Raw genomic sequence first — 24,098 nt, forward strand, 5'->3', positions numbered from 1 at the left:
CACTCTTAAACGATGTTGAGCTCAATGGGGCATCGAAAAGTTGCAGTGGTACTACAGATGTAGCGGATGATGTATCTTCCTGCGTATTCGAGCGAGCTATTGTAGTCATCCTATGAAAAGGTATTCTGTCGTTTCAGCCCTATATTGGTATTGCCTATGGTTTTGAGGCTATGCACGGATTGTTATGATGTTCATGAGTGGTTATCGCGCAGCGTTGATGTAAATAGTAGGGTGCTTATTTATGGATTGCGGAAGTGAATGACTCAAAAGGAGGATTTCTCGATTCATGGTTTAGAGGTTCGGCATTTAATTCCAGCGGAGGAAAGGCAATCGGACTATGGACGTTCAGGCTTTGGTTGATGGATTAACGAGGCCTGATATTTTCGAGCATGGTGGAATTTTCATTTGTGATGTATTGTCGTCATCCTTGTTTGAATGCATTAAGGTTCGCCAGTGTTATGGTCTTCTTTGATTTTTCTTCGGGGCAGGGTATGGTGAAATAGTGTCTAAGAAGCGGTTGTCAGAAATGGCAGTGTGTAGCGGATTCAAGATCGAATCGGTGTTTCGAATACTGATGGCTCGAGAAAGATGATCTTCGGGGAGGCATAGAGTTGGTAGAAATTTATTGAGAAATGCAAACCCTAAGACAGGTGAAAATGGGATTGTAATGGAAGAGACCATCATTCACCAACCGAATCAGATCAATACGGAGGCGAGATGGAAGAAGAAGTGTGCAAACTTATTTGCTGGGAACATGCTAGAAGCAAAGGGAATGCCCTTGAGCTTCATCACACCAACAATTAGAAGTAGGGAGGGAATAGTTAAATTCTGCAAAGAGGAGATCGAACAAGAGACACAGAAATGGAGGCAAGCTGTAATTTTATATGTGGTGGGGGATTCGCCTACTATTACAGCTATGGAAAGGTTCATCACTTCACAATGGAATTTTGCAGCAAAGCCTAAGGTATACTTCCATAATGATTGGCACTTTATTGTCAAATTCAATAGTATAGATGATCGGGATGAGGTACTGCAATGACCTGACCGATTATTTTGAGTATTTGCATTCAGTTCGGTGGTTTGAGTTCATGAATAGACTCAAATGGTATATTATGACTTGCTTGTATCGCCGGTTTTGGTTCTCGAGTGGTTCAGAATTTATTTGGAAGAATGATTCTTAACTAGGAAGCTTTAAGTTGGAAGAGTTGATCAAGTTTGACTTTTTTTATTTGACCTCGGATCGGAATTTTTATGGTTCCGCTAGGTCCGGATGGAGATTTTGAACTTGGTCGTATTCCCAGATTTCCATATGGATGTTTCTAGAAGGTTTTGGCTCTAATCGGCGAAGATTAGAAATTGGAAGGTTTGAAAAGTTCATAAGTTTGACCGGGAGTTGACTTTGATGATATCGGGTTCGGATTACTATTACAAAAGTTGGAATATGTTCTTTATGTAATTTGGAACTTATGTGCAAAATTTGAGGTGATTCCGAGTTGTTTAGCCGTGTTTGGTGTAAGTTTGGAATTTGGAAACTCGAAATAGTTCATTAAGCTTGAATTGAGGTGCGATTCGTGGTTTTGATGTTATTTTGCGAGATTTGAGGCCTTGAGTAGGTCCTTGTTATATTTTGGGAGTTGTTGGTATGTTCAGAGGGGGTTCGGGTGTGTTTCGCATTGGTTTCGTGTAATAACCGAAAATTTTATATATACTGATTAACTCAAGAGTTTTAAAATTATTAAATTGTTAGTGAACCTAATTAACTATTACACATATTAAGTGGGATAATAAAATAACTCAGTCAATAAATAAGGAATCTTACAAAAATATCCCCAAAAAAGTCTCAACTTACCAATATCTAGCTATTAATCATACACTTACCAAAACTAGTCAACCACATATAAAAATTAAAAAACCAAAGAAATAAGGTTCTTTCTCTCAAAGAATCACACACAAAGATCTTCTTCCATATTTTTAAGTGTAATTAGCAACATTAGATGCAAGACGGAAAGGAAATTTCATGGACGAGGTAGCAAATAAGGTGATGAAATACAAAATCTATGCAATATTCCAAAAATCTAAAAAAGATTCCAAAAATCTAAGAAAAAAAGGATTTTTTTTCAATGGGTATGGTTGAGATTCATTAAAAACATATAGATGAGTCAATATACAAAATTTGAGGAAGATTGGAGGTGATTTGGACTGAATTGGCATCAAAATTCGTAGTTAAAATCGAATTCAAAAAGTTCTTATGCGACACATGTATCACGCATGTATCTCACACGCAGGTATACATGGATATACATGTGATACACATTTGATACAAATATGATACATATATGATAAGTGATACACAATGTGATACACATCATTTTTTCATGCTCATCTTCTACTTTGAATTTTGAATTCAAACCACCTCAAAACTCCATCAAATCATCCCAAAACTGAGACTCAAACTCTTTAAGATGTATCCAATATATTCTAATAACAGCCACTCAAAAGAAAGTAAAATTTTAACTTTTTTGGCTACAAATAGCTAATTGGTTAATTATATAAGTAATATTTTATGAATTTGCCAATTTTTATAATAAGTTACTTATAAATGGACATAGCTGATATTTTTTTCAATAAATAATGGTAAAGAAATGGGCTAAACCCATATATTTTTCTTATTGGCCCATGTACAAAGACATAAGGTGTAGGAAAAGCATTAATTTAGGTCTTAATAAATAATTAGAGAGATAAAAAAATAGAAGAACATTAGAACAAAGGGAAACGGAGTTCTGGTAAGCGGCGATCAAGTTGGAGAAGAAAAGTTGGGAGGCAATCAAACTCAGGTATTTATCCCTCACAGTAGTACGCGAAATTAGTTTTGCACATAATTTAGTTTGTAATAATTATATGAACCAATGATTAGGGGGAGACAAATTAAATTAATTATAGGTTTATGTGTACAATGTTATGAAGAGAAGACCTTCTGTACTGGTTTTGGTTTCTACTATTACATAGTTTGAATTTTTGTTGTCTTCAATTGAGAATAATGATTACCTAATGATTATATGATGACTGATAATTGGTAAAGATGAGATATGGAATTGGAAAGTTGAACGAAGTCTCCATCACTGTCTTTTGAAAATCTGTTTGTAAAATAATCTGAAACTACTACATGGAATTCGTACTACTATATTTAAGAAAGGAAACTTAGGAGGTATAATGTCCAATAGTAATAACGTGATAATGAATAGATTAAATGTTAGATGATATCTTTGGTATAATGCACAGTGGCACTGTTTCGGCTATTTGGTTAACATATAACTGCGTACTCGTTGTTATTAATTGGACCAAGGGTTGACTCTGATTTTAATTTGCCCTAAGATTATGGAAATCATGCACCTAGACTAATTAGGACATGTTATTCAATATTTTGAATAGATTGAGCCCATTGGAGGCCGTTTGGTTGGTGTTCTAGACGTTGCAAGGTTGGGGAACTTCCCGTTAGCGAGATAAGTAAGACTTTAAGCTTTGATGTTTGCTTTTCTAAAATCCGTTTTGAAAATGTGTTTTCTCTGTCTGGTCCATGTATTGGGAATAACATGCGCTTGGCAGAATCGGTAGTCTTAGACTAGCCGCAAATATATTATTTTATGAAAAATATAGGAAAAAAAATTATTTTATAAGTTGTTTGATGGCGTAATATGGCTGTGAGCCATGATGTTGAGTTTGATATGGCTGTGAGCCATGGTGTTGCGTTTGAAACGGCTGTGAGCCATGATGTTGAGTTTGATAGTTTGATACAGCTGTGAGCCATGGAGTTGAGTTTGATACGGCTGTGAGCCATGATGTTGGGGCATTGTGTATGCCTTTGTACATCACCCGAGCATTGTGTATGCTTCTTGATATATTTGGGGCATAATGTATGCTTCAGTAAGCATTGTGTATGCTCCATTACATATTTTAGGCATTGTGGTGTCGTTATGGACTCGTAGATGTGTTGGTTAATTTCTTTCACTGCAATTACCATAAGTCCTTAGTGTGTACTCTTGTTGGTTAATTCTTATTAACTCTGTTGATACATATATATATATTATGTTATTGTATAATTATCGTATTTATTATATCATTCTTATTGTGGTGTGTTTGTATGTATTTCAAGTGACGGGTCGAGAATCTTACTGGTTTATATTTACGTATAACTCACTCCTTACCTACATCTCTATGCAGATACCGTTGCGGGAGATAGAGCAAGTGGCTGGCAAGTCTATTCGAGTGGATCCTATGCTGAGGTGAGCCATCACATTGTTCGTGGAGGCTTTCGTTTCTGCTTTATCTAATTCGTGTTAGTTATTTCCTTTTTCTTTTGGATTTGCATACCCGTCAGTAAAACTCATATTACTCTGTTATATGCTCTGTGGTCTTAGTTTGGGATTTGGGCTAGAGTTTTATTATTTGAGTAATTGTTGGTTTTTCTATCAATTGACTAAGGTATTGGGTGATAATCATTTCCTCTTTAATTATTAATAATACCTTTAGGCCTGCACTTTTTCTCTCAGTGTTTGTGTAAATGGTTACACGTTAGAGAAAGGGGTTTGCCTGGCAGGTGGTATTAGCTGGGTGACAGTCACGTCTAAGGGGTAGTTTGGAACGTGACATTTCGGACCATGATGGATGATGAGTGCATTGTTGGTTTTCTGCTGATCTCTAATGCCTCTGGTGTTCTTCGCAATCGCGAAGGTAAAGCCGCAATCGCGAAGTGTATATTGGGCCACTTGTGGTTTATTCATCGTGTATGAAACGGGTAGACCACATTCGCAGAGGTTCGAAATGGTTGTTCTGCGAATTTGCGCCAATGATACCACGTTCGCATTGTGGAGCTGGCAGTTAGTAGAGTTACCTTCGCGATCGAGAGGTCGATGCCGTGTTCGTGAAGGGTTGGCATCGTTGTGCATTGCGTTCACAAGGTATGTGCCGCAAACACAAGTGTATTTCTGTGGGTAGTGAAGTTTGTGCTTCGCGATTACAAAGCTGATCCCGCGATCGCGAAGTGTTTACCTGAGTATTGCTTATGAGATATCATATTCGGGGATTTTACTCATTTTATCACATTTTGAGTTTGGAAGGTCGAATTTGGGAAATTTGGAGGGTATGTTTACGATATGGATTGGGATAAGTGTTTTTTACTCGGATTTGATTATTTTACATGATTCCATCTTTGATTTTGGCATTTGATTAATGAATCTAAAAGAGAAATTTCGGGGTTTTGTCAAAACTTTTCTAAAGTAAACATTTGAAATTTGAACGTCGACTCGGAGTCGGAATTGGATAAAATTAATATGGTTAGAATCATATTCGAATGGGTTGTCAGAATTTGTGAGTTTTATCGGGTTCCGAAGTGCGGGCCTGGGTTGACTTTTGGTTGACTTTGAGTATTTGATTAAAGATTCGACCTTTATCATTTGATTTTGTTTCCTATGGCGATTCTGATGTTTCTAAGTTGTTTTTTGGCTAGTTTCGAGCCATTTGAAGGTCGATTTGTGCGGGATGGCTTTTCTAGAGTATTGTTTTGGCTTGTTCTAGGTAAGTAACATATCTAAACTTGGATTTGAGGGTAATTATCCCTCAGAACTATGATATTTGACATGTGTTAGGGGACACATGTGCTAGGTGACGGGCGTGTATGACTGCACCGGGTATTCATGATCCGAGTAATTCTTAGGCTATTATTTGTCTTGTTTTGCTATCATGCTTGTATGATATCATGTTTCCTCCATCTGTATGACTACTTGAGATATTATTCATGCTAGAAATCATGTCTAGGTTATGTGTTTATTTATTTGAGACATGATAGGGCTATTTTTTCTATATTTTGTTGTTTGCCTTAATTGTAGTCAAGTCATGATAGTTGTATCCACATGTTATATATCTGCCTTTGTGCACCTTTGGTATATTGTCTCATATGTTATTGTTGTCCTTGTACATGAAACGAGTTTGAGCTAAATTTGTGGCACATTCTGATATCATATGTTGTATAATTGGATTATGCTTTTATGAGATATTGGCAAATGGAGACTTGAGCGGATTGATGACTGATATGGGCCATTGAGCTGTGGTGAGTGATAGTGAGGCGACGCTTGCGTCGGGGCCCCGTATTGGGCTCAATGTTATTGACATTGAGGTGATGCGTACATCAGGCCTCACATTGGGTTAAGTGGTATTGTTTTCGAGTGACGCGTGCACCAGGCCCCATGCTGGGCTACGTGATATTGATTATTGATTAGCGCTTGGGCCAGGATCTGCTCCTCCGAAGTTTGATATTACAGTGAGCGCAGACACTATGATATATATGTGCTTTAGTGAGGGGCATTTATGCTAGGCATCCGTATAGTGCTAAGTGGTTGTGTGTTTGATGGTGATGGACATTTGTACAAGACACCTTGAGTGTGCTGAGTGTGAGTGTATTTGATAGCTTCACTATGATGTTATTGACTTGACATGTAGGCATATAGATGTATCTTTCCTCATGCTAGATGGTAATGAATTGTCTACCCGTTGTTGGAAGTTTGGAAAATCACAGTTTCCTTGTTAAACTCTTGTTTTAGTGATTTTGGAGAAAGATTTGGGCTTTAATTGCTGTACTTGTAAAACATGTCTAATTTTCCGTATTTTGTGAAAAAGCTGATCATGATATCTTCTGAGTTATTTACTGTTACTGCATTATTATATCCTGTGTTGTTATTGATTATTGATGTTGGACACTGACCTTCTTCCAAGATCATCACTACTTTCAGCCTGAGGTTTTGTTACTTATTGAGTACATTTGGTCGGTTATTTTCATACAACACTTTTGCACCTTACATGCAGATCTTGGAGTTGATGCTGCTATGTATGTGGGAGCTAGCATTGAAAATGTACATTCTTTCCGGATATTCATTCCACTTGTCATTGGTAGTTTAAATTCACCTTCGGTTTATGCATATTCCAAACATATGTTATATTTATTTTCATACCAGCTTTATAAATCTAAATTTTAGCGGCTCATGACTTGTACTACCACTCCTTGGGTTATTGCATGAAAATTTAATTATTTCTCTAATTAATTTCTTATTATTTTTATTAGAATTGTATTGACTATTATTTGGCTTACATATCGGGTTGGGTTAGGTGCCATCATGACTAGGTAGATTTTGGGTCGTGACAAGTTGGTATCAGAGCTCTAGGTTCATAGGTTCTATAAGTCATGAGCAAGTGTCTAGTAGAGTCTTGCGGATCAGTATGATGATGTCCATACCTATCTTCGAGAGGCTATGGGGCATGTAGGAATTCTTATCTTTCTTTCCTTATCGTGCGACATTGATTCAGCTTGAAGCGTATCTCTTTAAATTTCTTCCATTTGTTCGTATGTTATTTTGAGAACTTAGTATCAGCGGTGCATCGATGGCTTGTAATGTCATAGATGAGGTGCGAGATATATTCTTGGTGTTGTGGAGATAGGCCAGTCTGGAGGACTTGAGGCCAGGTTCTGACCACAGCTTGGGTTCGGTGGTTTCGATCGTGTGAGTATGTTGTGATTTTGGAATTATATGTCTGTTAATGTCCCTAAGAGTGGGATTGATGTCTCAGTGAGTGGTTAGATAGATATATGATGAGTATTATGCAACTGCAAAATGTGCTTAGATGGTTTGGATGTGACAAGAAGAATTTTGCTTGTGATGTAAAAGGACTATATGTACTTGATTTTTGTCTTGGTGTGTTGTGCAGTCTTGGGTTATGAGTATGTTAGGGATCTTTTAGTTACTCATTTGTGGAATGAAGTAAACTCTTATGTCTTGTTGATGAATTTAGACTCAAAAGGATTAACTGATCGCATTGTGGTTGTGACCATGATAGGGTCATCGAGTGATGCCGGTTTGAGGCTAAGCATGTGGGTTATCTCCTGCATAATGTTCCGAGGTTGTATGATTCTTACGAGGTTCTGTGAAGAGTTTTCTTTCTACCAGTGGGATGTGTAAGTGCTACAATTTGAGTTGGATCGCTTGAGGGAGTTCACACGACTATCACGAGAATGTATGTGTGCTTAGCAGATGATTTGAGGTATTTTATGGTTAGTGATACATGAGCTTATGGAGGTTTTAGTTGAATTACAGTGTGGGATTATGGCAGTTACGGAGTAAATGAGTTGTGGGTTATCGGATGTTATGTTTTATGGCTTTGAGCCAAGTGGAGGAGTTTGCTATCAACGCTAATATTGCATGGTCAGGTGTTATGTCAATTTTGGGTCTAAGGCACACTTGTGGAACAGTTATGACTTGAAGAGGTGGATTTCGAGGATGACTCGAGTAAGGAAATTTCTAGATGCATGATGTAATACACTTTATGGATATATGGAAATCTTGAAGTGATTGAGGTTTGTTATTTGAGGTGGATGTGGTGTGGAAGGATTAGGGATTCGCTCGGTTGCTTAAAGGTGGGGTTACTTCTTTATGTGTTAATAAAGTACAAGTCGTTCGACTCGTATTGGTAGTGCATTGGAAATTAGAGTAGAGTGGATGACTCTCGAGAAGATTATAATGCGTTCAAGCTTTATATGTGGTATTTTAGGATTTCCAAATTTGTATATGGCTAAAATCTGAGATTTGCATTGAAAGGTGTCGAGAATTACGACATTTCTGTATCATTAGTGGTTCTACATTTTAGTATCAGAGAGGTTAAAGAAACAACTTCAAATTCACAGAAGGTCTCTTCAAAGTAGGTATCTCGGTTATGATATTTTGGGTGCTTAAGAGGGAATACAGTGGCTTATGGGCTTTATGATGACGTGGTTTCATGCTAGGATCCCTTATGATGAGCTTCAGTTAAGGATCATAGTGTACTGACAAGAAAAAGTGTTAACTTGCAGGCAAGTCAAAGAGAATTCAAAGAAATAGGTTAGCTTGGTAGTGGTTTGGGTCAGCATAGTAAGAAAAGTGATTGGTTCCTTGGTGTGGTAAGACTCTACAGGTGTTTTATGGAAATACTCTTGGGTTTGGCAACCTGCGTGACTTGGTTGAGTTAGAGGTATTCAGTTCTGATGGCTTATTTATGTGCTAATGGGTTTTGACGAGTTTTCGATGATTTTGATCACGGCTTGGGCGGATGTTTTCAACATGCATGAGGGGTATGTTGCGTATTGTACATTTTTCTCCTGAATGGGGTATAGTAGAGGGCTTTCGGCTGACAAGGTGACTATCCTTTTTGTTATTCTGAATTGATAATGGGGTTCTCTTATTTTAATATGACGACATGATGGATGCAGATGAGGATGTGTATTCTACATCGGGGCGAATTTTGTTTACTCAGCACAGCTATTGTTGAGGGGTATGTCATTCGGTTAGAATAGATCTTGTTCATGTCTAATATGTTCCATGTGTTACTTTTTATGCTACGATAGGTTGGGAGACTGTTTTCTATTCACACACATGATGTGGTTCTGTTTAGGCCTTGCGGCGAAAATTGAGTGAGATGGCTTGGGGTGTTGAATGGTTGATTACGCCTTGGTTATCGTCTTCCTGTTTGTGGTATATTTTTCTATCCGTTACTCCATGGTTTTGGTCATGCACTTTACATGTTTGTTGTTGATATGCATATGGTTATTGATTGTGAGCATCATGGATCGAGGTATTTCATATGGACCAGTGTTTGGATTGGGTCACGCATTGCAACGGAGTTCTGTTGGGATATGTTCCTTTTGTCTTATTTCGTGTGTTTTGTTTCTTCTCTGTGAGATGGGTCCTTCGCATTGCGTTTTATGGTGATAACTGTTGAGCTTGCGGGACGGTTCTCTCACTTAATTCTATTTCCATCATTAGGTACATTCGAGTTGTTGCTGATTTGGTGCACGGATTGCAAGGTATGTGGATCGAGGTAGTATAGGTCTGGCATGTCGGTCGAGCAGCTTGTAACAGATGAGATGAGATTTTTGAATCTGGAATGGGTGATATCAGATTTGATTAAGGTATGTTTGGAAGAATAATGTCACTAGTTAGCTTAGAATTTGGCTATAATTCTTGTCGAGCAGAGAGCTCCACGACTTGTTGATCTGATAAGTGGTTATGAGTTTTTGCATGTTTCTTTCATCATTGGCAGTGTACGAAGGTTCAGAACGAGGTTTTTATGTGATTCGAGGTATGTCGCGGTACCGATTTGTTGTTGAGCAACTATTATGGTTGAAAGTTATTACGATGAGTATCTGAGTTATGCGGTATATCATATGGGTATATCTTGGGTTATGGTTATGGATTGATACAACTTGTTCAGACTTATACGGTGTATAGATTCGATATTCGGGTCTTATGATAAATTCCGGATGTTATGGATTGGGTTCTAAGGTTTATGGACAAAGGTTCAAGTGAGGATCTTCAGTTAGGTTGTGTTGTCAGGCTTATATAGATTAAGGTGACATGGGATCATCCATGAGTATGTATATGATGAGTATACACAGTGATTTGATGGCTTTGGAATAACTCTTGGTATGTTCGAGGATGAACATATGTTTAAGTGGGGGAGAATGTAACGACCCGACCGATCGTTTTAAGCATTTGCATTTAGTTATGTGGTTTGAGGTCTAATCGGTGAAAATTGGAAATTTATAGGCTTGAAAAGTCCGTATGTTTTACTCGGAGTTGAATTTGATGATATCGGGTTCAGATTGTTATTCCAGAAGTTGTAATATATTCGTTATGTCATTTGGAAATTGTGTGCAATATTTGAGGTAATTCCGAGTTGTTTAGACATGTTCGACGTAAGTTTAGAATTTGGAAATTCGAAATAGTTCATTAAGCTTGAATTGAGGTGCAATTCATGATTTTATATTATTTTGCGATATTAGAGGCCTCGAGTAGGTCTGTGTCATATTTTGGGACTTATTGTTATGTTCGGACAGGGTCCCGAGGGCTCGGGTGTGTTTCGGGGTGGTTTCGAACCATGATGGATAATGAGTGCACTGCTAGTTTTCTGTTGATTTCTGATGCCTCTAGTGTTCTTCACGGCCGCGAAGGTAAAGCAACAATCGCGAAATGTATTTTGGGCCACTCGTGGTTTATTCATCGTGGACGCGATAGGTGGAGCGCGTTCGTAGAGGTTTGAAACAGTTTTTTCGCGTTTGTGCCAATGGTACCGCGTTCGCATTGTGGAGCTGGGAGCTAGTGGAGTTTCCTTTGCGATCGCGAGGTCGATGCAACGTTCGTGAATGGTTGGCAAAGTTGTGTATTATGTTCGTGAGGTATGTGTCACAATCATGAAGTGTATTTCTGTGGGCAGTGAAGTTTGTGCTTCGCGATCGCGAAGTTGGTCTCGCGATCGCGAAGTGTTTACCTGGGCAGTGCTTATAAAATATCATATTCGGGGTTTTTACTCATTTTATCATATTTCAAGTTTTGGAGCTCGGATTTGAGCGATTTTGGAGGTGATTTTTACGATTTGGATCAGGGTAAGTATTTTTGACTCATATTTGATTATTTTACATGATTCCATCTTTGAATTTGGCATTTGATTGATGAATCCAAAAGAGAAATTGAGGGTTTTTGTTAAAACTTTTCTAAAGTGAATATATGAGATTTGAACATCAATTTGGAGTCAGAATAGGATGAAATTAGTATGGTTGAACTAGTATTCGAATAGGTTATCAGAATTTGTAAGTATTGTCGGGTTCCAGGTTGTGGCCCGGGTTGAAGTTTTGGTTGACTTTGAGTATGTGATTAAAGATTCGACCATTATCATTTGGGTTTGTTTCCTATGACATTATCTAAAGTTTTTGAGTTACTTTTGTCTAATTTTGAGTCGCTTAGAGGTTGATTCGCACGGGATGGTGTTTCTAGATTATTGTTTTGGCTTGTTCGAGGTAAGTAATATATCTAAAGTTGGATTTGCGGGTAATTATCCCTAAGAACTATGATATTTGACATATGTTAGGGGTGACACGTGTGCTAGGTGACGGGCATGTGTGTGCGCATAGGGGTATTCATGATCTCGGTAGTTCTTAGGCTATTGTATGTCTTGCTTTGCAATTATGCTTTTTTGATATCACGTTTCCTCCATTTGTTTGACTATGTGAGATTTTATTCATGCTAGAAATTATGTATAGGTTATCTGCTTAATTGTTTGAGACATGATAGGGCTATTTTTGCCAGATTGAGCTATTTGCCTTAGCCGTAGTCATTATGTTCGATCATGATAGTTGTATCCATATGTTATATCTCTACATCTGTGTACTTTTGGTATGCTCTCTCACATGTATTGGTGTCCTTGTACGTGGCACGAGTTTTAGCTGAATTTGTGGCACATTGTGATATTCCATGTTGTATAATTTGATTATGCTTCTGTGAGATGTTGGCAAATGGAGACTTGAGTGGATTGATAACTGATGTGGGCCATAAAGCGGAGTTGAGTGATAGTGAGGCGACACTTGTGTCGAGGACCCGTATTGGGCTAAGTGTTATTGATATTGAGGTGACGCGTACGCCAAGCCCCACATTGATATACGTGGTACTGTTTTAGGGCAGCGTGCACCATGTCCCATGCTGGGCTATGTGATATTGATTATTGATTAGTGCTTGGTTCCGATCTCCCCCTCCCTCCCCCCCCCCCCCCCCGGAGTCTGATATTATAGTGAGCGCAAGCATAGTGATATATATGTGCTTGTTGAGGGGCATTTGTGCCAGGTATCCGTACAGTGCTAAATGGTTTGGTGTGTGATGGTGAGGGGAATTTGTGCCAGGCACCTTGAGTGTGCTGAGTGTGAGTGTACTTTATAGCTTCATTGTGATGTTATTGAATTGACAAGTATATATTACATGTAGGCATAAAGATGTATCTTTTCTCATGCTAGATGGTAATGCATTGTCTGCCCGTTGTTGGAAGTTTGGAAAATCACACCTTCCTTGTTAAACTCATGTTTTAGTAATTTCAGAGAAATATTTGGGCCTTAACTGTTATACTTGTAAAGCATGTCTAATTTCCCGTATTTTGTGAACGAGCTGATCATGATATCTTCTGAGTTATTTACTATTACTAGCATTATTATATCCCGTGGTGTTATTGATTATTGATGTTGGACACTGACCTTCTTCCAATCACGTTACTACTTTTAGTCTGAGGTTAGGTTTGTTACTTATTGAGTACATGGGGTCGATTGTATTCATACTACACTTCTGCACCTTGCGTGCAGATCTTGGAGCTGATGCTACTATGTACGTGGGCGTTGGTATTGAAGATGTATATGCTTTCCGGATGTATCTACCTCTTGTCCTTGGTAGTATAGATTCGTCTTTCGTTTATATATATATTCCAAACAGATGTTGTATTTATTTTCATACCATCTTTATAAATCTAAGTCTTAGCGGCTCGTGACTTGTACTACCAATCCTTGGGTTATTGTATGGAAATTCAATTATTTCACTTATTAATTTCTTATTATTTTCATTAGAATTATGTTGACTATTGTCTGGCTTACCTATCAGGTTGGGTTATATATTATAAAGACGAGATGGATTTTGGGTCGTGACAAGTAATATACTTTGGACCTCACATGATGAACAACAAGCCTGTTATTGTGAACGTATGGAATGCTGACTTCGATTTCAACAAGGAGGTGCTCCAAACTGTTCCAGTGTGGGTGAAGTTCCCAAACTTACCTTTTAATTGTTGGGAAGCATAATCGCTAAGTAGGATCAGTAGTAGATTGGGTGTGCCGATGTATGCAGATGCATGTACATCAAAAGTTGATAGAATCTCATATGCAAGGGTTCTAGTTGAGGTAGATGGTACAAGAAAATTGCTAAAAACCATTAAAGTAGTTGATCCAAATGGAAGAGAATTTACTCAGACAATTATTTATGACTGGGTACCAGTTTTCTGCTCTAAATGCATGCAAATAGGGAATAAATGCATCCCTAATGAACAATAAGCACCAAAGCCAAGAACTAAAAATCAGAAACAGGAGCAAGAATGGAAACAAAAGCTAATAGTTATCGGGAAGGAAGCACAACCAACTAGAACCAGGAGAAAGCCACAACTACTATGCGGAGAAATCAGGGGAACTAACAGACCACCAAAAAAGGGAGATGAAAGGCAAAAAGTAAAAGAGAAATCAGTTTCTAAAGGACCCCAGAAAAGCATACAAGATGTACACATGCTCAGTACTGCTAATAGATTTACCATATTAAATGAATCAGAACCAGGTATGGCAACTCAAGGTGAAGCAGCTGGAAGGGGACAATGTAGTTATGTAGTGGAACTAGGCCTACCCAAATAATTTTCATACCAGTATGAAATTAGTTACTTGGAACATTCGGGGCCTAAAGAAAGTGTATAAGCAGAAGGAGATTAGTTGTTTATTAAGAAGAGTAAAGTTAGCTTGATGGATATTTTAGAACATAAAGTAAAAGAATGCAATATAGTACAGATTATGAATAAAATAGCTCCTGGATGGTGTTCGGAAGCTAATTACTTACATAGCAATAGAGGAAGAATTTTACTATTATGGGATGGTAAAGATGTAGAGTACAATTTGTTGGGAATATCCAGTCAATGCATACATACCTTAGCTGCTATCAGATCTCTGAATATAAGATTTACTTTCACAGTTGTGTATGGTCTGCACACAGTGGAAAAGAGGAGGTCACTTTGGAATGAGTTGAGAAGCTGGCATAGTGGACAACAAGGTCCATGGATATCAATAGGAAATTATAATGCAATAAGCTCTAATAATGATGGAGAAGTTTGAAGCCTTGTTCAAGAATGGGAAGTCAAAAACTTTAATAGCTTCATGGAAGATACTGGATGCCTGAAACAAAGTCAATAAGAAGAAATCACATATGGACTAATGGGCACACTTATAGTAAGCTGGATAGATCTCAGGTCATCACTAAATAGATACCAAGTATGCCTCACTTAAAAGTGTTAGTGATGAAGCCTACTTGTTCTGATCACTCTCCCCTTAGTATTAAGCTTGATGCTGAGGAGGACCCAAGTCCTAAACCTTTTAAGTTTATGAACCAATTGGTTGAACATAATGATTTCTTAGAAGTACTCGTTGGGGCTTGGAATGGAAATTCAGGAGATCATATTATGGAAACAGTCTAGATGAAACTTAAAAAGGTAAAACAAGCAATGAAGGCCTTGAATAAAGCCGAGTATGATGGTGAGAGAAATAGGGTAAAATAATGCAGGCAACAACTCTTAGAGCAACAAGAACAAATGGAAGAACCAGGCCAATCTGTAAACAAGATTGAAGCTGAAAAAAAGATGAAATTGCAATTGGAAAAATGGGTGAACATAGAAGAGAGCATATTGAAAAAGAAATCTCGAGTTCAATAGTTGAAGTTGGGGATACTAATTCTGCCTATTTCTCTGCAAGCTTGAAACAAAAAAATGCCTAAAATAAGATTAAGAGTCTCATCAATAGTAATGGGGGAGTATTATAAACGAAGGAGGCCAATGAAGAAGAGGTGATGGGTTTCTATAAGCAACTATTAGGATCAATGGAATGATTTTGACATCGGTATATTAGTAAAACTCCTTCTCCAGCAAAACAATTACCTGCAATTAACCCAAATGTCATGAGGGATGACCCAGTTTTGAATAGAAAACAACAGCTTCTGCTGATTGCCCTTATAATAAGTGAGGAAATATATCAAGGCTTGAAAGATATCAGTGATCACAAAGCACCTAGGTGTGATGTCTTTGATGCCATGTTCTTTAAGAAAGCTTGTCCTATTATTGGAAATGAAGTTACTGCTGCAGTGCAAGAAGTTTTTTCCAAAGTAAATTTGTACCGAGCTATCAATTGCACTACTGTCACTCTTATCCTGAAAGTTGCTAATCCTTCAAAGATCACAGAGTACATACCTATATCTTAATGTACATTGTTATACAAGATAATCTCAAAGGTTCTTACTAAGAGGTTGCAGAAAGCTATAGACAGGTTAGTGGATAAAAATCAATCTACTCTTATCCCTGGTAGATTGATCAGTGACAATATTATCTTTATCCATGAATTAGTCAAAGGATATGGTAGAAAGGGATTATCGCCAAGATGCATGTTCAGAGTACACAAGAATAGAGCATATGATTCATTAGAATGGGGTTACTAGGAGTAGATTTTAGTATGTCTACAATTTCCAGCTAAATTTGTTGGATGGATCATGAGATGTATCAAGACAGTATCATACTCCATAATACTCAATGGTCATCCAACAGTCCCTTTCCCAGCCAAGAAAATATTAAGATAAGGAGATCCCCTCTCATCTTTCTTATTTGTTTTGGAAATGGAATACCTCACAAGGCTTCGAAAGCAACTAAGGAAGAACCTCAACTTCAACTATCACCCAAAATACACTAAGATGAATATTGTGCAATTAAGCTTTGTTGATGATCTCCTTTTGTTATGCAGAGGAGATACTATCTCCAGTTGATGTATGCTCACTTTCAGGAATTTTCTCAAGCTTCTGGTTTGGTAGCAAATGCAGACAAAAGTTCCATATATTTTGGAGGAGTAAGTAGTGACATTCAACAAAAAATGTTGCACCTGCTAAGCTTCTCGCAAGCTCACTCTCTATCAAATACTTAGGGGTAACCCTTAGCACTAAAAGAGTATCAGTAGCACAATGCAAACCTCTTATTGATAAGGTGTTAGGGAGAATTCAATCATGGACTACAAGGTTCCTATCATATACTGGTAGAATTCAAATGATCAGAAGTGCTCTATAAGAGGTGTTGAGTTGTCAAAAAACATTGATTGCATAGGACAAACTATGTTATCCTAGATCAGCGGGAGGGATTAACATCCTTGATGTGATCATATAGAACAAGGAAGCCATATGTAAACTCTTGTGGAATTTGTGTAAGAAGAAAGATAAGATGTTGGTGCAGTGGGTTCATATTTATTATGGGAAGCAAGGTACAGTGTGGGGAGCACAACCAAAGCAAGCCTCATGGATAGTACAAAAGATTATGAAGCCAGGAAAATACTATAAGGAATTTGGCTGGACAGAGGATGAGATACAAAGAACTGAGAAGTTCTCCATCAAGGAAATTTATCTGAAGTTAAGAGGAGAAGGTTAATTGGAGGAGGTTAGTATGTACAATGTTGCTTCTCCAAAATATATTTTCAGTCTGTATTTGGCCACATGTGGCAGGTTGCTTGCCAAGGAGAGGCTAGAAAAGTGGGGATGTCTAGATAATGTGAGTTATTCCTTATATGAAGCACATTAAAGAACATTGATCATTTATTTTCAATTGTACCTTCTCTGCACAAGTTTGGAGAGCAATATTGTAGTGGCAAGGCATACGACGACAACCTATGAACTGGCAACATGAGATAGAATGAGCAACCACACATTATAGGGCAAGAATGCAACAGCTGAAGTCTACAGAATGAGCCTAGCAGGATCCATCCATTATATATGGCAGGAGAAAAACCTTAGGATCTTTCAAGCTAAGAGTAGAAATGCAACGTAGTTTATTAGAGCTATTGTACAAGAGATACATTGTAGAGGATGAATGAAGCAAAAATTAGCAAGAAGATTGCAAGAGTTAGATTACTATCCGTGTTCTTAACTGATATATCTGGATACGATCTTTTTTTTATAGATAAGGAAGGGCAGTGAAGCTTACACACATGGGGTTGTATGTCCAGTGTGTGTTCTCTTTTTCTTATGTTTTGTAAATATTATGTGGTAAATAAAATCTTTACTTACCATAAATAAATAAAAATAGGCATGCTGCAAGTAATTGATTTAGGCAGGTTAAAAACAACTCAATAAAATAACTTACAGCAGTTTCTTGATAAACATGCAAGTTGCGAGCAGTTCATGCAGACAACTTGCAAGCAGCTGTAGAAAAGCGTTGCAACGACTTTCTTTATTTTATAAATAGGGAGCCAAAATAGTCTGTTATGTACATCGATTTCAAGAGAAATAAAATCTATTTCTCCCCTGTAATCTTTAACTATATTTCTTGTCTTGCATTTATATTATTTATAATACCTATTTTATTTTAAGTTATCCTCTTGCTTAGCTAGCCTGAAAATTTTGGTGCCAACCAAACTAGCTTTACGAATAAAGCTTTCTTCAAATTGACTGGTTGTTGTTTACCGATTGGTGCACAACTGAGATTCTTTTATCTCTATGTTCAAACCAATCAAAGAGTTAGCTTTTTTTTTTATATAAAATAAGATCAACTAAATATTTTCTTCATTTAATGGTCGACCAATGGGCACCAAACCCATTCATATCCAATTTGTTCACGGCGCCGTAGTAAAGAGAAAGAGGCCCCATTCACTCTACTACTTGCAGATAACATTTTGTTTTCAGTCTTAAGTCTTAACTAGTCATTACTTTTGGTGACATCCCCAGATGGTGGCCCCTTAAGTTTAAAAAAGAAACACATCTATGTATGAGTCTGTTCTCTTACCTTATTAATTAGTTGTATGTTCTATTGTGGAAAACTTGAAGAAGTCGTACAGGTTATGTGTCTATGCAAGATAAATACGATTTCGAACATTTAATGTACCCTTTTAATAATGTGGTAACACCATGTGCAAATTGTATGAAGATTTTGTTTCAACTTTCAACTGCGCATTTTCCGATCCAACAAAATGAAACGGTGCGGTGAGATAGTTGAATTTTTATCAGCCTTAATAAGAGAATAGCGTAACCTTTCAATTTGTACAGCTTTATTATTATATTTAGTGTGAATCTGAATTAGTTATATTTCGAATACTATAAAAAAAAAAGACATGTCGTTGTTGGCCGCTTCATAAGTCAGCTTTCCATTATATATATATGTATGCTAAAGTTAATTGTGACTCATCGTTCGCTTCCTCCATTAATTACTCCCACATCACCAATATTCTAGAGCACATATTTCACGTTTTCATTCACGTCCATTTCATGAATACATAACACCACCCAACCTTCCAACTTTTTTATGCCTCCCCCTACTCCAATCCTTTATCTCTTTAAATTTAGATATCATTTGCAAATTGCAAACTCCCCAACACCTCTTGTCTTTCTTGCCTTTCTTTTTCTTTTTTAACCTGATATACGTGTCCCCAAACACGGACGTTTTATTGCTTAGCGCATTTTCTTAGTATTAATAAAGTAAAGTAGTGTCTAATCACCATCATCATCGTACTTTGCTTTGTATTATAGCTGGAGATAATCAGACACCATATTGGGAAAGAAAACAGAAAAAAGAAACTAGTAGTAGTAATGAATAACCCCAGAGATTGGCCAGAACCCATAGTCCGAGTACAATCTTTATCAGATAGTGGCATCTACAAAATTCCAGATAGATATGTGAAGCCACCAACGGAGAGGCCAATATCATTACATACTAATGATGTTAACATCCCGATCATTGATCTTCAGGGATTGTTTAACGATGAAAGCACAAGTTTAGTTGAGCAAATATCAGAGGCATGTCGGAACTGGGGTTTCTTCCAAGTGGTGAACCACGGGGTTCCTACAGAGCTCATGGACCAAGCCAGACAAGTATGGCGAGAATTCTTTCACCAGCCCATGGAAATGAAGCAGTCTTACGCCAATTCACCCAAGACTTACGAAGGCTATGGCAGCCGTCTTGGTGTAGAGAAAGCTGCCATTCTGGATTGGAGTGACTATTATTTTCTTCACTATCTTCCTTGTTCTTTGAAAGACCAGAAAAAGTGGCCTGCTCTTCCTCTTTATTTAAGGTACGTACGTACTACTCTGCCGCACTTCTTTTCTTGGAAAGTTACTCTACTGTTATATTCTGATTTTCCTTCTTTATATTCAATTTTAGGAAGATTATGGGGCCTCAAGATTTGTTGCCCTTTTTGTGGTTACTGTTACAGTGTAACATTTTTTCTTTAAAAGATAGGTAGACATTTTTTCTTAAAAAACATAAGAAAGGTAAGATGGGTTTCAATTTGATGTCTTGTTTTAATTATTTTCCGAGCAATTAGGTTTTCAAATAGTAGTAGTTTTCTGGAAATTTTTTGAAGAAAATCTTTTTGTGCCTGGTATTTTGTGTTAAATTCCTGTAAAAACATACAATTTGTTTGACTTTATTTTCAAAAAGTAAAAGAAAATTAAAATTCCGTTTTTAACAGTTTGCTTTTTATTTCTTATATAAATATAATTTCTATTTTTAAGTTCTTATTATAGTTCTACGAATTTGGAGTTTTTATTAAAAAAAAAAAGATTTAAGTTATATAACACTGATAATATATACTCCATCCGTTTCAATTTATGTGAACTTATTTCCTTTTTATCCCATACCAAAAAAGAATGGCATCTTTGCCTATTTGGAAACAATTTACCTTTATGCAATGATTTATAGCCACACAAAATATACATACTTCATTTTACACCACAAATTCAAAAGTCTTCTCTTTTTTTTTTATACTCCGCGCTCAGTCAAATGGATTCACAAAAAGAAGTAGTATATAAAAAAACTATCAGGACGTAGCAAGTTAGTAAATATTTTTACCATCTACTGCTTATCAAAAAAAATTCTAACAATTGATCAATGTATAAATTTGAACGCTTTACGTCACAAAAATGCAGGGAAGTAATTGAAGAGTATTCAAAACAAGTGGTGAATTTTGGGGGGCGTTTAATGAAGGTATTATCAGCAAATCTTGGATTAAGAGAGGATTACTTGCAAGATGCATTTGGAGGGAATGATATTGGAGCATGTTTAAGGGTTAATTTTTATCCAAAATGTCCACAACCAGATTTAACCTTAGGTCTTTCTCCACATTCGGATCCTGGTGGCTTAACCATTCTTCTCCCTGATCAGCACGTCGCCGGCCTTCAAGTTCGCCGGAACGGCGACTGGATTACGGTAAAACCAGCTTCGCATGCTTTCATTGTCAATATTGGTGATCAAATTCAGGTGAGTTAAATTACAAAAATTAACTTCTTTTTTTAGCTACTACTCAAAAATTTCACATGTTGTGTTTGTGTGGACATAAATGGAACATATCACATGGGAGGGGTCTTGTTTTCATATGATTTCCAAATAAACCAACAGTCAGTACCACTTTAATTTGCTTTTGTTCCTGGTAAAGCAAAAAGTATTATAAACGTGCGTATATTAATTAATATCATGCCTTACCAAATGCTGTGTCAGTACGTTCGGATAAAGTAGAAGGCTGAAAACAATATATTTAAAGACATATTGTAGATTGCATCAACCAGCTGTTTAATTAAGGAAAAGTCTTAATTAACTTTTAGATAAATACCCATTTGACCATCAATACTACTCGCTCCAATTCCCAAAATTTGCTTTTTGAGACTTATCTTAAAAAGTAAATTTGAATTAGATCTAATTCAATATTTTAAAATCAAAATCAAAATTTTTAAAAACTATAAAAGTACTGTAAGTTGCAAATCTTCTCATGTCAATATAATAAAAAAAATTATGTTTCAAAATATTGATCATAGTTTAAATCTCGAAAAGCAAAAAGTATAAATAATTTGGAAAGAATGGAGTAGTACTTATTCTCAGTATTTTGCAAATAGTTAAGCTGTTATAGTAAATATAGTGGTGAATTATTGAACATCTTGTTTGAAAATTATTTAGATGAAATTATGATTTTTACTCACATTCAAGTGAAATTGATGTTAAAATACAATTCAAAAGTCATTCCCCCACTAGAAAACTAGATAGCTACAACAGCTTTAAAAATTAGAAGAAAAAAAAAGTCTTTAGCGCATGCACAAAGACCAAATGCAATCAAATCCCATCTAATGTTTCGAAAGAGATATTGCAACTGTAACATATATTTTGTAAATTTTTTCAAGATTTTTTTAGTGATATAGATCATTGAGGATATAGTTTAAAAACATTTTAAAGTATGACCAATTGTAATGACGCTTTTAGATAAGTTTTACAAAAGTCATAATACTTGAATTTATAATTAATGAACCTATCACGTGGACAGCCGAGGAAAAGTTGATATATGAACTATGGCAATACAAAAACACGTGGTTGTTAAATCTTGGATCAAAGAAGTTTTTTTAAAAGTTCGTATACTTTTTCCTGTGTATTCATTCAATATTAAACAATATTAAGAAACTGAAAAAAGTTGTTTGGCTATTTCCAAATACTTTTATGTAATAACACAAACCCTTTAAAATACAATAACTATCCAATTTTTTTTATAAAGTGAAAAATAGCTATAGATTCTTTGCCGACAATCGTATATTTAATTTAATCACGTGGGGAAATGGTGAAAGTACCTCAACTCTATTTTTTCTATCTAAAGATAAGGTACAATAGGCAATCTTTGACTGCAGTCACTACACTACCAAAATTGAAAACCCTACTAGATTCTAGCATCCACATTGCCCATCAAGATGCCAATACACCATTCTATTTCTTTTTCCTTTAGTTTTCTTGTTTTGTTTGGAGGGTAGGGTTTCTAAATAATTGAATATTAAAGATGATCCATGTGATTGTACCTTTACTTTTCTAGTTATACTATATTATTATTATTATTATTATTATTATTATTATTATTATTATTATTATTAATTCTATATGGTATCTGGTTCCGTTTTGGGACTCCATTACAACAGAAATTGCTTCATACCAGGATTTTTTCATTCCCAGACTTAAACCTAAAATCTCTAGAAAAAGTGCTGCAAAAGTGTCCTATATTTATCCCACAAAATCTTTGGCGGTAATATTTGTTGTTTTGTTCATTAGAACTGGTCTATACTCCCAAGTAAGAGTTAATTATTGTTTGAGAAATAGTATTCAGTTAGAACATCATTCATCATCGGACTTAAGAAATTTTCTTGCCAAGAAGGCTGAAATTTTCACAAAAGAAAACTCTCAGGAAAATTAACCAAGTATATTGTTTGAATTCTTTTTTACAGATTTTACAAAAGGGGGTAAAAAGTGTGCTTAAACAAACTTCAATATACAGAAACATTAGGTCCCAAATGTGAGCCAAAAGATGGTGACATTTGGCTGTTAGTACTTGCCAACGATATTAACTACCCTGCATCTCCTGCTCCTCCATTTACCTTTTTATCCCATGATTAATTGGATTTCATAAACTAATTTTGTTTAACGTTTTTAAAAATTTAGTTTTTTTAGTTTTTGGAGAAAATAGTTGTTTAACCTGTTTGCAAACTCAGCTTTTGGAAAACTTCAAACAAAATCACCAATTAAATAGTTAAGGGCATTTACTTTTTTTGGCACTTACTCTATTGCTCTATTTATGTAGGTACTAAGCAATGCTATATACAAAAGTGTAGAGCATAGAGTAATCGTAAATTCAGAAGAAGAACGAGTTTCCCTTGCATTTTTCTACAATCCCAGAGGTGATTTGATGATAGAACCAGCTAAAGAGTTGGTAACACCACACAATCCTCCATTGTATCCACCAATGACTTTTAATGAATATAGACTCTACATAAGGACAAAAGGCCCTCAAGGAAAATCACAGTTAGGGAAATCCCAAAAATCTTCAAGATGACTGCAAAAATATTACTAGAATAAGGTAATTACTATGAATAGTCACCGGCATCCGAGAAAGAATAGAAGAATGGGTTCTATTATGAGATATACGATGTACTATAGAAGTATGATCATTTCTTATGAACTTATTAAGAATGACTGATCTCGTTCATGACCTATTAGAAGTAAAAAGCGTTCAGATGGGATCTTCACAGACAGAAAAACATTACTGGATTTTTATTAAAGGGGGTGGGGGAGTCTTATTCGGTATTCAACGCCTGTTTTTTTTTTCTTTTGCCATATTTATTTTGAGTAAATTGACAAAATGGTGATCAACTGTCTTTATGCCGATTTAAAATGAATTGTAAATCCTGCTGTTTAATTAGCAACAGAAGAGTATAATTAATAAAGAAACTGTTAAATGAAATAAATGGAAGTGATAAGAAGTTATGGCCCTGTTTTATTTGGTTCTATCTGATTAAATGTTAAAAAGTGGTCCGCATAAGCTTCTCTTCACATATGGAAATTGGCCAAATATATCCCTTTAGTATCGGAAATTATTCATATTTACCCTTTGTTATACTATCAGTGTATTTGAATCCCTACCGTTA

The 24,098-nt window shown here is 36.2% G+C and overlaps 2 protein-coding genes across 7 annotated transcripts; both read left to right on the forward strand.

Moving 5' to 3' along the window:
• The first annotated feature begins 2,728 nt into the window (after positions 1-2,728).
• Positions 2,729-17,627, forward strand: LOC142180342 (uncharacterized). Of its 6 annotated transcripts, none has more exons than XM_075252174.1 (6): positions 2,729-2,834; positions 4,219-4,280; positions 5,504-5,571; positions 6,856-6,939; positions 13,196-13,279; positions 13,488-17,627. In XM_075252174.1, the coding sequence occupies exons 2-6, from the start codon at positions 4,273-4,275 to the stop codon at positions 13,529-13,531; spliced, it is 288 nt and encodes a 95-aa protein (XP_075108275.1). In that variant the 5' UTR covers positions 2,729-2,834; positions 4,219-4,272; the 3' UTR covers positions 13,532-17,627. The 6 variants fall into 6 exon arrangements, 4 of the variants coding, with proteins under 4 accessions (XP_075108275.1, XP_075108276.1, XP_075108273.1 ...); XM_075252175.1 differs by having other exon boundaries at positions 6,856-6,902; XM_075252173.1 differs by lacking the exon at positions 13,488-17,627 and adding an exon at positions 3,430-3,504 and having other exon boundaries at positions 2,743-2,834; positions 13,196-13,429.
• A 1,206-nt stretch (positions 17,628-18,833) lies between these two features.
• LOC107820810 (jasmonate-induced oxygenase 2-like) lies at positions 18,834-23,829 on the forward strand. The gene is made up of 3 exons (XM_016647155.2): positions 18,834-19,723; positions 20,580-20,910; positions 23,255-23,829. The coding sequence occupies exons 1-3, from the start codon at positions 19,242-19,244 to the stop codon at positions 23,504-23,506; spliced, it is 1,065 nt and encodes a 354-aa protein (XP_016502641.2). The 5' UTR covers positions 18,834-19,241; the 3' UTR covers positions 23,507-23,829.
• The last annotated feature ends 269 nt before the right edge of the window (positions 23,830-24,098 follow it).

The sequence above is a fragment of the Nicotiana tabacum genome, chromosome 4, assembly GCF_000715075.1.
Source record: "Nicotiana tabacum cultivar K326 chromosome 4, ASM71507v2, whole genome shotgun sequence".
In the NCBI taxonomy this organism is placed as follows: Eukaryota; Viridiplantae; Streptophyta; class Magnoliopsida; order Solanales; family Solanaceae; genus Nicotiana; species Nicotiana tabacum.